The 16710-nt window shown below is 47.7% G+C and overlaps 1 protein-coding gene across 2 annotated transcripts; it reads left to right on the forward strand.

The window, feature by feature from the left end:
• The first annotated feature begins 1801 nt into the window (after nucleotides 1-1801).
• On the forward strand, nucleotides 1802-10495 carry THNSL2 (threonine synthase like 2). Of its 2 annotated transcripts, none has more exons than XM_015625641.3 (9): nucleotides 1802-2020; nucleotides 2594-2821; nucleotides 3483-3677; nucleotides 3925-4077; nucleotides 4794-5024; nucleotides 5877-6025; nucleotides 8671-8796; nucleotides 9719-9858; nucleotides 9978-10495. In XM_015625641.3, the coding sequence occupies exons 2-9, from the start codon at nucleotides 2599-2601 to the stop codon at nucleotides 10228-10230; spliced, it is 1470 nt and encodes a 489-aa protein (XP_015481127.1). In that variant the 5' UTR covers nucleotides 1802-2020; nucleotides 2594-2598; the 3' UTR covers nucleotides 10231-10495. The 2 variants fall into 2 exon arrangements, with proteins under 2 accessions (XP_015481127.1, XP_015481126.1); XM_015625640.3 differs by having other exon boundaries at nucleotides 1803-2020; nucleotides 2597-2821.
• The last annotated feature ends 6215 nt before the right edge of the window (nucleotides 10496-16710 follow it).

A 16710-nucleotide genomic window follows, 5' to 3' on the forward strand; every position in this document is an offset into this window, starting at 1 on the left:
TAAAACACACATTAAATAATTAGACATATGGTAAATGAATGCCCAGAGGCTTAAGGTCCCATGCTGGTGGGAATAGGTGAGGTCTCATTGAAGTGTGCTGGGTGACTCTTGCAAAGATATACATTGGTGATATTAAATACTTGCATCGGTAATGAAAACTATCAGCTTGCGCAGTTATTCCTATGGATTTGATCCTGTCCTTGTTCTAGCCTGAATTCAAGTTGAGCTCAAAGTGTGATCTGCCTCTGCATGGGCAAGGAAGGAAAATCCTGAATTCACCTTGGCATAGCAGCATGGGAAAGGGGAGAGGTTAGAATAGAGGAGGCAAATCACATATCCTGAAGCTTTTGCTGTTTTCTTTATTTCTAATATTGCACTGATCCAGAGATCTCACTTACAATTCTTTTGTGTCAGCTACCATTGGAGCATGTTGAGGAGCTGAGATTCTGTTTTGGAGATATCAGCCACTCCCCTCAGCATCCAAGTAAACCTGGGAGCTTCCACCCGCTCCAGGAATGGTGATGGGAAGGTTTCACCATAGATTTAAACCTGACCAATCCCTGAAGAACAAGGTCCAGCCATGCTGTTTTATCCAGAACCTTCTGAAAACACCTGGATCCACATCTGGAATGGGGACATACCTCCATTACAAGGTGAGCACCCCACTGCATGCCAGTGTGCCAAGAGGATCTGGTGACTACAGGTACAGGGACAACTGTGGGGCCGCAGCAGGTTTGGGTGGCTCAGGCTTCATCTTTGCAATGTCATGAGGAATACTGTAGGGTGGTTGGTAATACAATTTATATAATTAAAGATAAGTAGCTCCCTTCCTAGCTGATTTCCTAGAGGTGTGCTCTGCTCTGACCCACTGTTTGAGCTCAGATTTATTATTAAAAAGCTTCTGTTTGCTTCATACTCTGCTACAGCTGCCCTGCTCAACCTTGAGCAACATCATCACAAGCAGCTCTGTCCAGAGCCTGAAATTTACCTACTGCTTGTACCTGAAGACCCTGCAGAAAAGTCCTTTGGGATGTTGGGTGTAGAAAAGTAATTTTGCACACCAGTGCCTAGTGACTGGACCACTCTCTACCAGACATTTTTCTCATTGCTCCAGTTAGAACCATAACAATAATGAGAGAGAAGAAATGTGTTTAGGGTCAGACTCCAGTGCTTTGGCAGATGGGATGTCTCTTGCTGCAGACATGGGCTCTGTGGCTCATAGCAGGTTGTTATCAGCCATCATTTGTACCTCTGCTCCTGCCTGCATGGGCTGAAGTCCTTCTGCTTTCTCCAGCACTGAGCTATAACCTGGGTTTGTTCAGCCACAACAACCTTGGCACCAGCCAAGGTCTGGTGCTGACCTTGCCCATCAAAAAACGTTGATTATATTAAAATATAAAGCAACAAAGGGATGCACAGCCCTTCCCTGTGAAGAACTGGATTTTTTTGCACAACCCCTCGCATGTCTCCTCTCTCTCCTGTGCCTCACTTTCCCCGTTGATGTACCAGGGCTGTTGAGAGGCTGAGCAGAGCTGAGTTCCACACTAACTGTGCTTGCAAGGGACTTCTGGGGTTTCCTGACCCTTCTTTAAGCAGCTTCTATCTCAAATTTAAATCCAAACTCAAGGTTTAACCAGGTGTCTCCATGTTTCCCCAGTCAAAGTTCGAATGTCTCCAGGATTATACAAGAGACCACAAGGTCTTCATGCCCTGTGCCTGATCACTTTCAGGTTAAAAGCTCTCTTAATATTTAACCAGATTTCCCCCTAGCTGCAGCTCGCACCTGCTGCTTCTTGCCCCGACTCCTGGCACCAGCAGAGGCAGCTGAGCTCCGTCTCTCCCACATACTCCCATTCCCAGGCTTGCTGCAGGCCCCGGGGACACCGGCGGGTGGCACTGGGGACGAGTTTTCCGTGAGCACCGGTGCAGAGGGTGGCCGGGCTGGAGGCGGTGGCCGCAGCTTGTCTGGCCGCCTCGCCGCGGTGCTGAGGCGCGCTGAGGGGCCAGCGAAGGGCCTGAGGTGGGCACAGCCGAGGGGTTCTCAGGGCGGGGGGGACACGAGGGCTCGGCGGCCGCTCGCTGGGATTCGCGCCGATCCGGAGGGTTTAGCTCAGCACTTCCTACACTGCGTCAAATCCTGTCCTTAGTTTAACCCCTTTGAACAAAATCAGCTTGCTCTAAAAACACAGCGATTTCTTTCTTTTTTGTACTTTTTTTTTTTTTTTTAATTTTTTTATTTAAAGCTCCGGCTTTTACAAACAGCCCAGAGAGGGACATGACGTGCTTCTGCAGCGACCTGTGCGCCGCCAGGGCTTTTCCTCAGGGGGGAAGCGCCTCCCTGGGCAGGGTGAAGGGAAAGCGGGACAAGGAGGCTCCAACCTTGGCACAAACCCCAGGCAGCCTTTACACCTCCTGCAAAATGCCCTGCACTGGCCCTGGCTGCTCCAGCTTCCCGTGGGAAGAGCTGGTTTGTTCCCTGGGGAGCTCTGTTTGCCCACAGGAGAAGTTTTGGAGGCAGTTGTTTTGGGATGAGGGTCTGTTCCTGGTGTGGGGGTGCTTTGGGCTGCTGGCAGTGATTGTGGTGCCTCCCCAGCAGCCATGGAGTATGTCAGCACACGGGGAGGCGTGAGGGCCGTGGACTTCGAGGGAGCCCTTTTCTCTGGCTATGCACCCGATGGGGGCCTCTTCATGCCCCAGCGCATCCCCTCGCTGGACAGGGACACCCTGCAAAGGTGGAGCTGCCTCTCCTACCCTGAGCTGGTGAAGGAGCTGTGCTCCCTCTTCGTCCCGGCCAAGCTGGTCCCGCGGAACGTGCTCAATGGTGAGCTGAGAGGGGAGCTGCTCCCAGGGATGTGCACGAGGATTTGGGGGGTTCGGATGCATCTGCCTGCCTTTCCCCCAGCCTTTTCACGGCCCCCAAGAGGAAGGAGCCTGCTGCGGCATTGCTTGCCCCTTTCTGTAGCCTGTTCTCTGTCACCTTGCTGGCACTAGTGGAAAAGGTGTCCCCTGTGTATAAATAGGGGTTCTGGTGACGGCAACAAGTTGATGTTGTGGCTCTGCTCACTGCTAGGGCCCCCTCCAGGGCTTTCTGCTGCTTCACGCTTGCCTTGACATCTGTTTTTTGATGTTTCTAACACTTATGAGCTATCTATTCCACCAGAGGGCAGCTGCAACCTCTGTCTCAATGGCACATTAGTATGAAACTCGAGTTTCCTGTATTGTATGTTTAAATACAGTTTTCTGATTGTGTGGCATGTCCCCTGGGATTACTTAGCACAGAGTTATCAAACACCATGAAGCTGGGCTGGTTCATTCCTAATAACTACAAATAACTTGTTGGATATCTATCAGTGCACCAGCAACTGAGAGCCTTTGGTTGTGCAGAAAGGTACCCAAGAGCACAAAGAGCACAGATGAAGGAAGCCATGGGTCAGAAAAACACTCCTCTAATTTAACAGGCCATTTAACCATTTTCCCTCTAGACCTGATCGACAGGGCCTTCAGCAGATTCAGACACAAGAATGTCGTGCATCTGTCCAGGCTGAAAGATGGGCTGAACATTTTGGAGCTCTGGCATGGTGTTACGTATGCATTTAAGGACCTGTCCTTGTCCTGCACAGGACAGTTTTTACAGTATTTTTTGGAGAAGAAGCAGAAGCATGTCAATATTCTGGTGGGTAAGTATGACTCCTTGGAGGTAAGGTTCTTGGGCAGGCCTTTACCTTGAGAGCCATCATCCTACAGTCCTTTCCAAAGATGTCCCAGGATGCTTTTGCCTCATAATCTCCAGACAGTGCCAAGGTGGCTGCTCTGGCCAAAAATGTCATGGAACATCTCTGCATCTTCTTCTTAAAGTGCACTGATGCAAGTTTGATTGATGCATCAATTTTTTGCTTTTCTTGGTGCTTCCTCACTTTGAAACAGGGACTTCAGGGGACACGGGCAGCTCAGCCATCGAGAGTGTGAGAGGGCAGAAGAACGTGGACATCTTTGTTCTGCTGCCCAAGGGACTCTGCACCCAGATACAGGAACTTCAGATGACCACTGTCATTGAAGACAACGTCCATGTCTTTACTGGTTGGTACTGCTCTTTGGACTGTCCACTTTATGGCCCTGCTGTGTCAAAACCTTGACCCTAAAAGTCTGATGGGTCTGCTCAGTGGGATTTGCAGCTTCAGCAGCTGCAGTCTGCCAGGTCATTGCTATCACCATGCCCAGACATCTGGCTAACAGGACACAACCTCCCCAGTTTGAGAGCCAAGCAGTTTAAGGCTTACTTTGCTCCTGGCTGTAGATCAGAGTTGCCTCCATGCAGGTGGTTGGTGTTCAGCTGAATTAAATTCAGCACCATTTTTTTTCACTAAAGCATTGGGAGCCACCCCTTCCCTCTGTCCTCTCACCTTCAAGGGTGATCCATCCCGTACCACCGTGCCATCCCCATGGCATTGGTATCACCACTGGGTGCTTGAGACCCTTGAGTTCCCATGGACTCCTCTGCTCAGCCAGGTCTCACCTTAGCATCTCACTAGGACATGCAGAATTTGCCTTCCTGGCAAGTTTATATTTGGTAGAAACAAGAGCCCAGAGTGCTGTGTCTGCAGAAACCACCTGACATCCACAGGGTGCCACTCAGGCCCTGGTTCACACAGTCCCCAGGGCAGATGGGCAACTTGGGACATTCCTGGCCACAGCAAACCCCAGGGCTTGAGACCAACCCTATTTCTGAACAGAAATACCTCGTGCCTGATGCACTGCTGCTGGCAGATCTAATCTTTCCTTTCTCTTTTTGACAGCTCATGGGAACAGTGATGAAATAGATGAGCCGATCAAGGAACTGTTTGCTGATGTCAATTTTGCTGGAAAATACAACTTGATGAGCTTGAATTCCATCAATTGGTCCAGGATTATGGTGCAGATTGCTCACTACTTCTATGCTTACTTTCAGTGTGTCCCATCCCTGGATACCACCCCATTGCCAGTGGTGGAAATTGTTGTGCCTACGGGAGGAGGAGGAAATATCACAGGTAAAGGGAAAAAAGATGGGTTAGATAAGAAAGAGAGAATGCTGTGATCTGTGGACCAAAAGCACTTTGCAGATACTGGGTATTTCTGTTTATTAAAACACCCACTCTCTGGTAGGATTTCTTCAGAACCACTTATATTTTATTACTCATGTATGGTTATTACTCAATTTAGGTGTCACAGATGATTTGCAAGGTACAGAAAAACCCAAACCACCCTTTGATGATGACTGTAACTATCATGAGGATGGTCACATTAGGAGAGGACAGAATGTGTTTGATGAAGAAAAGAGGGGAAAATGCTGTGGCTCTGATTTCTTAAGTGAGACATTAACAGAGCTGTGGAGTCCTGCCTGTTTTTCTCTGGTGTGCATGGTAATGAATGGTCAGGAGAACCACTCTTAATTGCATAATCTAGCCTTCTAAATGAGAGTCCTTGATTGTCTCAGTCCCAAAATAGGTGTAGAACTGTCTTCTGAAAGCAATAAAGGATTTTATATATTCACTGGTCTTCCAGGCTGCCCATCAGAGAGGCAAAAGCCCAAAATCTTCATCTCTCCTACTTGCCTGTCAGCTGCCTGAACTCTTGGTCCCTTGCCTATCCACCAGCAAAAGTGGACATCAGCAAGGGTGTGTGTTCATTGGCAGGGGAAGCATTTCATCCCTGGATTTTATAATCTGTGCTCTACCAAACCACTGAAGTCAGATCTTGGAGTCCACTAGGGAATATCATTTGTGTCCGCTTCTGAACTAGATGATCAATCAATTTGTATGATGACTTCTTTGCTATATCTCCTTCAAATATTTCTTCATCAAGCACTCATGTTGTTTTTTTTTTTCACTTTTTTTCCCTAGCTGGCTGTATTGCCCAGAAAATGGGTCTCCCAATTCGACTTATTACTGTGGTGAACAGCAATGACATCATTCATAGGACTGTTCAGCATGGAGATTTCTCACTGGCAGAGAGCGTGAAGGCTACGTTAGCATCAGCCATGGATATCCAAGTACGTAGTGAACTGGCAAAAATGCAGCAATAGAAAATATTACTGTTTGTTTTTTTAATCTTGTACTCTGTTCTACCTGTAAAATTCTGCCACTCAATGAGGCATTAGGAAGTGTGACTCATATTGACCATTTATGCTACAGACTGCTGGGCTGAGCTAAATCAAACACCTTCTCCCTCACTTTTCAGGGCCTGACTTTCTGATCTTCATTGTTGAGTGCTGGGTTTCCAGGTATTCATTCTGTGCAAGCTTAGTGAGACAGGGACATTTCCACAACATGTGACAGATAGAGACCTAAAAATGCCATCATGTCTCAAGGGTTTTGTTGATGCTTTTGAAAAGCTCCACAAAGAGCAAGAGGAGAGACCAGGAAGGAGGTAGACAAGTCCAGAATAAATGCCTCCTTCATGGCTGCCTGCAGCTTGCTCAGAGCAAAACAAGTCCCAGCAGGTGGGGAAAGGCCTTGGAAAAAACAGTCATGGAGGTACAGAAACAAAACACCTGGAAGCACATACCTCCCCTTTCATTCCCACCCAATCCCAGGGATTGGATCTGCTTCCAAACAAGTTTTCAAAGTGGGAAACCCTTGGTGTTGTACCTCTGTGGCCTTAAGATACCTGGATTTTCCAAAGGCTCTTCAAGCACACTGGGAGGACCTGGGAGTCTGGAGGGACTGCCTTGCTTCGCAGTCACTAAGTCCCTATGCCACTATCACCAGACTGTGCTCTGCAGCTTGGCTTTCCTCCTGAGCCAGGAGCTTGTGGGGCTTTTCAGAACTCCAGGGGTAATTGGGCTCCTCTCTCAGCCCACCTCCCTTCAGTAGCACTGGTCAGCAAGTGCCAGACTTTGGGATCTTGGGAGCAGAGAGTTAAGTGAGGAGATTTCCTGAGATTCCTGAGGAGCTAGATGAGTGACTCCCTCTGCACATCCCCCTCCACGGCTGCACGGGATGTCATTTTTCAGCTCACATCTGAACCATCCATGCAAATATTTCCATAACTAAGGAGAGCATTTGTTCTGGAGGGGAGTTCAGGGGTTCTCTGGTTAGGACTTGTTTAAAGCAGGTTCAGCCTTGAGGTCAAGTGGGATTGCTCAGGGCTTTGTCCATTTGGGTGTTGGAAACCTTCAAAGATGGAGAGTGCACAGCCTCTTTAGGTTGCTGCTTCTGCAGAATAAGGTAAAGCAGAGAAAACTTTCCTGTTAGATGCTGCCTGAAGAGTTGAAGGTGAAGCAGAAAGTCTGGTGTGGATGAGCCTTGTAAGGAGCAATCCTAGGACAATCCCAGCAGATGCTGTGTCTTTGCAGTCAAGTTCTCTGTTTCTGAGGTCAGAAAGAACCACACAGCTCATATCCACACTCCAAAACTTTGTCCCCAGCATGACCTGCCTCCAAACTGGGCCCTGACATTCTGCTGGAGAGCTCTGATAGGTGGGACAGAAGCAAAAGCCTTACTTAGATGGTAGGGCTGGTACTTGCACATGGCCTAGACCCAGTTCAACTTACTAATGTCAACATAGTGTTCTGTAATGGAAACCATAAGGCTGGTGGGAATGGAAGGTGAAGGGGAAATGTGGGAAGAATGTGGGAAGGATGTGGGAACAACAGAAAGAAGGACAGGGAAAGGGTGTCAGGAGCAGTGTTGGAGTCACCTCCAGGAGCAGGTCATGGAAGTCCAGGCATGCTGACCTGTATCTTCTCAGGACAGCCTAAAACAGGGGACAGCCTAGAGCAAAGGCCAGGCTACACCCAGACTAGACTGAAGATTAGAGGCTGGAGGCTCTGGGAGACGATGGTGGGAAGATGAAGAACAGAACTGGGGCCATAAGACACCCAGATAAGGACACAAAAGGCTGAGTAAGTCCTGATGACTTGACAAGGTAGGACAGGGTTGAGTGACAAAAGGTCACAGGCACTGTCAGCTGCTAAAAGTTATGAAGTTTATCCAAACCTAGCACTTGAACCCAGGAGGTGAGATGAGGACTGTATGTTGGTGCCCCTTGTCCTGTCTGTCCCTACAAGATATCTCAGCCAAACCATCTGGATGAATATTTCTTGGTGCTTGTAAATGTGCAGGAATGAGGCAGGGCAGAGAAATTGGTTTGGGACCCTCCTGTATGGTCTTGCACAGAGTTCTACTGCAGTGTTGCAATGCTGATTGCTACACAGCCATGTAGGCCAGTGGGGCCCTATATGTGCCCTGAAATTCATGGAGATTATCAGCCAGCCCTGCAGCGAGCTGGGTGTCTCATTAAGTCACGCAGGAGCTGGATGACTCAGAGCAGCATCTGCAACACTGAGTAAACAGCTGGATATTTCTGGTTCTCCAATATAAAGTGTGTTATTAGCCTGGGCTCCTCACAGTGATGGTACAGATGTGGTCATGCTGTTGATTCATCAGTCATCCCTTCATTTTCTGTTTTAATCTGATGGTCACTGTCAGACTGCTCTGACAGGTCAGAGGTTCAAAAGACATTGTGTTCCCAAAGACTTGTCTTGGGAGGTAGGTGAGCAAAGGGAAGACAAAAAGCCCACCCTGGTTTCCACCCTACAGGGGTAGGACCTCAGCCCTAATGACACATCAGAGAATCCACAGGGATGCTTTTCCCCCTCTTTGAATTTCCTCACCTATTGCCTTGTTATCCCAGGAGCCTTACAATGTGGAGAGGATCCTCTGGCTGCTCTCAGGCTCTGACAGCTGCCTGATAAAAACTCTGATGGAGCAATTCAACATCTCAAAAAGGCTGAAGCTGCCAGAGGATTTGCACAGAAAGGTCAGTTTCTCACCCACACAACACTGTGGCTGTGTGTGTGTATAAGGAGATTATTGCTACCAGATATTCCCAATTCATTTTCAGAATAAAAAAAAAAATCATAGTGGAGAGTATGCAACCAAAAATTTAAGCGTGAGGCCAGAACAGAAGTTTTATATCAATGTGTGTGCATGGAGATATTAAAAAAACCCTTTTTATTTTCTTTTGTTTTTAGGAATGCTCTTCTTCATGAAACTAACTTTAAAATTGCCTGCAGTTATTTAGGTAGCATATGAAATTGGTCCATCCCTGGCCATGCACTGAGGCATTGTGCAGTGGGTGCTGGCACAAATTGGGTATTTGGGAGTGGGTCTGCTGAGTTTGGTGCAATTCAGCCTTGCTGTTGTAGCAAAGGGGAGCACAAACACAAAGCAGAGAGAGATACAAGAGAAAACCAAAGATGTGAGTTGTGAGATGGCCAGGTGCAAAATCCTGCCTTTTCCTGTCTATTTCTGCTGTGTTCTCCCTCACAGAGCAGCCCTTGCCCTGTTTGTGCTGCAGAAAGATAAATACTAAACAATTTTATTATTAAAAGCAAGAGGAGCTGTTACCCTGAGGTGGAATTTACAAGTCCTCAGAAACTCCCCTCAGAGCATGGAAATATCAGTGCAGACACAGGGAGCTGAGTCCTGGCTCCTGCCTACCCACACTGGCAGCACCTGTGCATGGAAGCCCTTTGCCCACACTCCATCCTTGTGTTTTTTCCAGCAGTGTTTCATCCCCTAGCTGCAGCAGCAACCCCTTTTCCTTCAGTCTCTGGGGAAACCCATCCTCCAGCCTCCCTGTTTCCACTTGCTTTTCTGAGTGCCTGTGGCACAAACCCAGCTGTAAACACGTTGGATGGTGCCCTGTTGGAGGTGCAAACCTCCCTGTTTCCCCACAGCTCTCCGAGACCCTGGGATCATGCTCAGCCTCTGACCAGGACATTGTGGGCGCCATGCGGCGCTGCTGGGAGGAGAACCAGTACCTGCTGTGCCCCCACACTGCCGTGGCTGCTCACTACCACTACTCACAGCCACACAGGTAGGGAGAGCCATGGTCAGGTTAGGGACTGGAGCATCACTATCCCCTTGCTCCTGCAGCATCTCCAGCTCCCAGCTCACTTACACTGTAAGTTTTCTTTCCTTGTCTTCCCTTTCCAGCATCCCCCGGTGTTGCTTGGCTCCAGCCTCTGCAGCCAAATTTCAGAATGCCGTTCTCCAAGCTGGCCTGGTTCCCCAGATCCCCTCTGAAATCACTGCCCTGATGGCAATGGAGAGCAGGTCCACTCCCCTGGAGCGGGGACAGGACTGGGCACAGGTGCTCCGGGGCCGGATTGAAGCTGTGGCACAGCGGTGGGAGGCACAGGCGGGTCAGTCTGCACCCCAGGGCAGGGGGGGATCACTGGGCAGGTAGTTACACAAACCTGACTACTGGGCACAGCTGGACAATGCCTCCCAGGGCTCATTCTCCACTCCCAGAAAAGCCTTGTCTTATGCTGGGAGTCTCCATGCAATGGTTTATTAGCAAGAATGCACTTTCCTGTTGATTTACATGGACTATCTCATAACATTTTCAGTAGAGAGTGGAATTATATGGACAATTTCATAACATTTTCAGTAAAGAGTACTGCAATTATATCCCCTTTTTCCTAATAAATCATAAAAACTGATTGAAACTATTGAGTAAACCTGTCTGTTCCATCATTACTGACTGTTACAGAAAGCTGCCTTAGCACTACCCACAGCTGCCTGCTTCTTGAGCATTATCCAGTTATTCTGGCTCTGTGCTGGGATGTTCAGCCCAGCAATCCCAATAGCACCCAAGATGCTCATAGGAAACACATGCAAGAGTGGAGCCACTTCACCCATCCCTGTAATTTAAGCAGTGCCAGGGATCGTTCCCAGGCATTGAAACTTGCTCTGTGGTAGTTAAATCTGCTATTTAACACTACACTCCGGGTAGTGTTAAATAGCAGATGTTTTCTCAGGACAAGCTTATCTTAAAGAGCGACTTTCCAGTGCTGTATCTCACAGCTTTTGGTCCTAGTCCTGCTTCAGACTCTTCCCAGGCAACTTCCACTGTAACAAGTAGGAAACGGGAAATTCCCTTTATCTTCTGCCTGAAACTTCAGGTCTTTCAATACCACATTCTCATCATATACATATAAATATATAAATACCTTGTGTGGGAGCTGCCTCCACAAGTCATGCATCTGGCAGGAATCTCTTGTGCCTAAAAAAGGGGGAAGAAAAATAGGAATAATTATACCAGGGGGGAAAAATCCCCCTTTGCCATCAAAAAAAATTCCCCCTTTGACATCAAAGGAAGTCCTGTAATGGGAAGATTAATTTGAAGGTTTAGTGGCATTTAACGGGCTAAAAGTAAATTCTGTGAAGTGATTCAGCTTGGGATGTTGCAGAACATGCGGGAAGAGTGGGAAGCTTGGCCTAGGCTGCAAGCTGCCTTGCTGGCACCCAGGCAGCCTTTTCCTTGGCTCCCTCTGGTACAGTTGGCCCTGTACCACCTCTTTCCACCCCACCGAAACCCTGCAGGAGAGGAGGGACCTGTGCCTCCTCCAGGGTGGGGGCTGAGGCTGCCCCATCCCAATTAACAGGGATGAGGGAAACAGCTTAACTGAGAATGATGTAAAAACCACAGCACTTGGATGTTTTTGATGCTAACAGCTCTACTTGAATAGATTGAGCAGCTGGGAGGTGGGGTCCAGGAATGATGTTTCATGAAGCCATCATTCACCCTTCTTTAGGAGCCAAACCAGCAAAATAACTCTTATTCCAGCTTCATCCTCACAAATCACCCTTCCCCAAAGGATGCCTTTTCACTGGGGGTGGTGCAGCATGTCTCTGGATGTCTCTTCCCAATCCCATTTGACCCCCATGATCAGCTTCCCCTTTCATTGATGCAGATGTTAAGTTCATTGGGCTCCACTAGCCTTAGCAGCTGCCTCCCCAAATCTTGTGGTTCTCAGCCAGGGATGGCTGCCCAGTTGCAATTTAGCCTTTAATCATAGCTTAAGACACCCTTCGTGAGGGGAGAGGCCAGATTGCACCCAGTTCTGCACCCAAGTGAGAGGTTGCAAACCTGGCTGGCAAGACCCCAACTCCTCACTGGGGAACACTGTGAAGGATGGGGTGACTGGGGCTGGACTTGCAGCCCGCCAAAATCCTGGTGTGTTTTGCAAGCAGAAAGCGTGATGAATACATTCCATGCTCCCATCCCTCGAGGAGTAGGATGAGTAAAAGGTCCAGCCTCATTGCAGGGTGAAAAGGAATTTAATTCTCAACCATCCCTGAGGATTCCCTTATGGGGTGAGGATGATATGTCTTCCCCAGCCCAAATCAGACTTTTTTTTGGGGCAGGACTCTATGAAACTCTCTCTGTGATCTCTGGAGCAGAAGAACAGCCGGAAAAGCTTGTTCGATGCCTGGAGCCAAGGCAGAGGGAGCACAGACAGGCTTGGCTTGCAGGGGGCTGTGCTCCCACAGAGGGCAATGCACAGCCACATGTGCCAGCCTGGTGCCTGGGATGTGGGAATGAACCTGGCCCTGTGGGTGTGCTGTGTCCCACTGCCTGCTCGGGGACCATGGCATCCGTGGCCACTCTCACACTGGGAGCTCCCACTCTGTCCCCAGAACTGGAGCTTGGGGCTCTGCTCGCTCATCCTTGGGTCTCTGGCTAAGAGGGAGGGTCAGCCTGGTTTGATGGAAAGATGGAAAATGGAGGGAGGAAAGTCACACAAAAAGTGGTACCTCCTCACCCGACACTGATGGGTGGCTGCAGGCTCTGGAAGCTTCATATGTTCCCAGGGTTAATGATATTTTAGCCCTGTACCTTCCAGAGCTGATCACAAACCCAGGACAGGCTTGTCAAATAATTAATCTTATACATCAACTGCTCTTGCTTTTGTCCAGCAAAAATTCCATTCTCAGGTCCCTGACCCCAAACATGTCTGACAGTAATCCAGGAGATAGTGATGCCTACAAACTGGTGACCATACTCCATGGGGACACTGTATTCCCCCACTGAGGGACATGGCTGGGATATGTTCCCAACTCCTACCTCAAAGAGAAGGGAATGTCTTGGGATGGAGATGCAATGTGTTGAGACAGAGGAATAGGGTCATGGGCTCAGCTGGAGTTTCTACTCAATAACTCACATGTACCAAAGCAACTTGCTGTCCTGAGCCAAACTCACTTGTAGTTGGCGTGTCCAGCAAGGGATTGGGTCACTTGTCCTAGTGTGGTTTGGGATCTGCTGGACTACATGTGGGGTCTACCCTCTAAGCCACCTGCCTCTGTGCTCCATGGGGACTTCATCCATCAGCAGAGCCATGCTGTGGTTCAACACTCCAATCATTAATAGTGCCATTAAGAGATTAATTCACTAAAGGGGGACATGGGATGACTGGCTGACTGCTGCTCTGGCTGAGATAAAATTGAGAGGAATATAAAATCCCAAAGGAGCTGTGGGTGAGGATGTTCTTTCCCATGAGCAGAGCAGTCCAGCCTTCCCCTGTGCTTTGTCACAATGTCCATCCCTATCTTCTAGCTCATGGCCACCCAAGGAATTGATCTTTGGGCAATTACTCCACTGACTGGGCTGTCACGTCCTTCTACTCCATTTATGAGCTGGGAGGAGCCCAGCGTGGTGAATTATAAGCCAATGCTTTAAAACAGTGTTCTGAAGGTTTGGGAGCTGAATTATTATTTATAATGCCCTGGGGGCCCCATGTAATTTATGGACAGGTATGAAGACAAGTAGGCGCTCAGACATGGGGATGAGCCCGGTGTAAATGCTGGGATAGAAAGATAGATAGATGGATGGATGAAGATAAACTTCTTGGCCAAGAGAGCTGGAGGTTGAACAACTGGAGATGGATAAGGCTGCTCTTAGACATCTCTGCTCTCCTAGGGTGATACCTACTATCCCTCTACCCTCACTCTGCAAAATATCATCTCAAACGTGGTGAAAATCATTTGTTTACTCTTATTTTTTTGGTTTATCCAAAGAGCAAGGAAAGAAAAGTAAAAAGGAACTGCTTTGTTGTTGCAATTTGCTGCTAGGCATTCCTATGTGTGCTAATGATAAGTATTAATTAAATAGCTTTCTGTTGTCTTTTAAATGCAGTTCTTTCAGGCTGTAATTAAAAACAGACACCCAGCCCTTTCTGTCTGCATAGGAAGAGGCAGGTAGGCCTCTGGAGCTCGGCACTTCTTTCCTTGTAACTGGAGAGAAGTGGAAAATGAGGCAAAACCAGTTTCCATTGAAAACTCACCACCCTGTGCATGTCCTTCACAGGGAAGGCAACCAGCTCAAGGAAATTAAAGGAATGTGACTTCCAAGATCCCAGCCCTGCAATCAAAGTAAGTTTATTTGCCCTTAAGATCTTTCAGCTTCATACATTTTAAAGGCAGAGGAGATCACTATGTTTGATCTCTGGGCTACATAGGCTGAACATCCCTCTGATGCATTCATCATGCCCAGAAGAAACTTGTTGCCTTATGAACATTTTGATCTAAGTAGCTGGAGATAGGATTCTATCCCTCTCACTTTTTTTTTTCCTTTCCCCAGTTTTTTTCACTCTTGCTGTGAAAAAGCAGGCACTGCTGTAAATCCCCATCCCTGTGCTGCTCCTCTGGTCAGTATTAATCTCCCAACTCAGGGTGGGCTGCTCAGGGAAACTGGAGCTCACACCAGCCCTGCTGCTGTCTCCCTTTCCCAGCTTAAAATAGACTCAAGTCCTCTAGAAATACAAATAAAATGTCAGATGCTCACATGATGGAAAGCAACTACCAAATAAAATTTCCCATTTGCCCACAACACTGAATGACACTTAAGCCCTTAAAGGCAACTGGGCTTCACTTATCTAAAATGCTGCTGTTAATCAATAAATACATGGAAAAACAATGGCTGTCTGCTGTGCAGCTTATGAAAGTGGTGGGGGAAGATACAGCTCACTTGGAGGATGCCTTGGTCAGAGATGGCCCATGAGAGAAAAGTTGCTGTGTTCAACAGCCGCGTATACTTTTTTTTTTTTTTTTTTTTTTGTAAATGGAAACATTTAATTATACATTTGAGTAATTTACAACCTGAGATGTGTAGAATTTGTGTAATAAATATACAGAGAATGTAAGACATACACATTGCCTGTGAGGGGATCCTGGATTTGGGGCAGTGCAGCACTTTGGTCACCCAGGGTGATGCTCCTCTGCCTTGATAACTCCTCACCCAGTTCATAAAACAGACACAGCCCTTTTGGGGTGCTATCAACCCACGACTGGATTTTCTGTGGGTTTTTCTGTCTCTCTCAGCTCCTTGGCTGTGTCTGTCTTGTGATTTTGATGCAGCTGGACGGGTATCCACAGGGAGCTGGGAACACAAGAAGAGGTCTGGGACACTGCAGGCTCCTTCCCTGGTGAGGGGAGCATGGTGCTGGGAGCATCTTTGGGGCTGTTGGTGGCAGCAGCAACAGAAGTGGCTCAGAAAGGAATGTTTTTCTCAATTATTTGCATTTTAGAAATGAGAAAGGGGGAGAAATGGGATGGAAAAAGCAGAAAAAATGAAGAGAAAGTAAGCATTCAGAAATTAAATACTTAATTAAAAAGGAGTTTGAATTTGTTTGAATTGAATCAAAATACTTTTTTCTTTTTGGCGAACACAGGTTTCTTTTGAGCAGAAAGTAAAAAAAGTGTCTTAAAAAATGTATTTTAAAGGGAAAATTACTGGCTTTTAGTCTAAATGATTAAAATTATATTTCAGTTTTGGGAAAAAGAAGAAAATGTAGAAATTTTGCGAATTCTAAGAACATTTAAAACACCATATCACAAAAAAGAAGGTGTTAGGGGGAAATGAAAAGCAGAACAAGAGGGCTGGAAAAGAGATCAGCCAGCAGCTGCCCTGTGTGGCTCTGTCATTGCCCTGACACCCCTGAGATCACCTCGAGCACTTTAAGATCACGAGATACTGAGAACAAAGAGTTTGTGTTCTCTTTTTTGCTCTGTAGTTCCCTGCATTTTCAAGCTTCCAAAGCTGGTTCAGCAATTTTAGGGCAGGTTAGAAACCAATTCTTAAAGAAAGCAGAGCAGAAAATCGCATATAATGTGGCTCCAGGAGGGCGATGCTTTCAGGAAAATAACAAAACTAATGATTCCTGAAAAACAAATAAACGGACAAATGGTGAGCACAGGTCAGTGATATTTCATGCAATCCCTCACTATTCATCTCATTGCTCTAGCCGTGGGACTCCTCAAGCAGAGCATCACAGGTGTTTGGAGAACTTTTTGTTCATGAAATGAAACAGCAGCATGATGCTGCAGTAAAAGAAGTGGGAAGGGGAGAAGGGGCTGTGTCTGAACAAGGCTTTATTTTGGTATCTGACATAGGGAATGGAGCAGGACTCACTGTGCTATGTCCTGAACTGACATGGGAAAAGGAAGATGGAATATTTTGCTACTGAAGTTTACAATCAGAGCTTAAACAAGTTTTGAGGATAGGGTCCTTCTGTCACCGACTTTCTGTGTGACCCTGGGAAGGGTCGAGGTGAGGTGAGGAGCAGGGGGACCCTCCTGCAGCTCCTCCAGCCTGGTCACAGCCATCAGGGTGACTCCAGGGGTCCCACACTGCCTGGGGACCAGGCTGCTGCCACCTCCTCACCCCGAGCTTGATGCCCTGCGGCTCCACTTGGTCCCTACCTGCCCGGCAAAGCAGCAGCACCCTGGGAACTCCTCGCTTCCGCTCCTCCGGGATGCTTGTGGGGATTAGCCAAGCTATGCTCCCTAAACCCATCACATGTGTTTCAATGGTTTTAATTGTTGCCTTTAAGATAATTACAGGCTGGAGAGCGCGGACAGGAAGAGCCCTGTGGATTTGCACCGG

This window comes from Parus major, chromosome 4 (genome assembly GCF_001522545.3).
Source record: "Parus major isolate Abel chromosome 4, Parus_major1.1, whole genome shotgun sequence".
NCBI classification, from domain to species: domain Eukaryota; kingdom Metazoa; phylum Chordata; class Aves; order Passeriformes; family Paridae; genus Parus; species Parus major.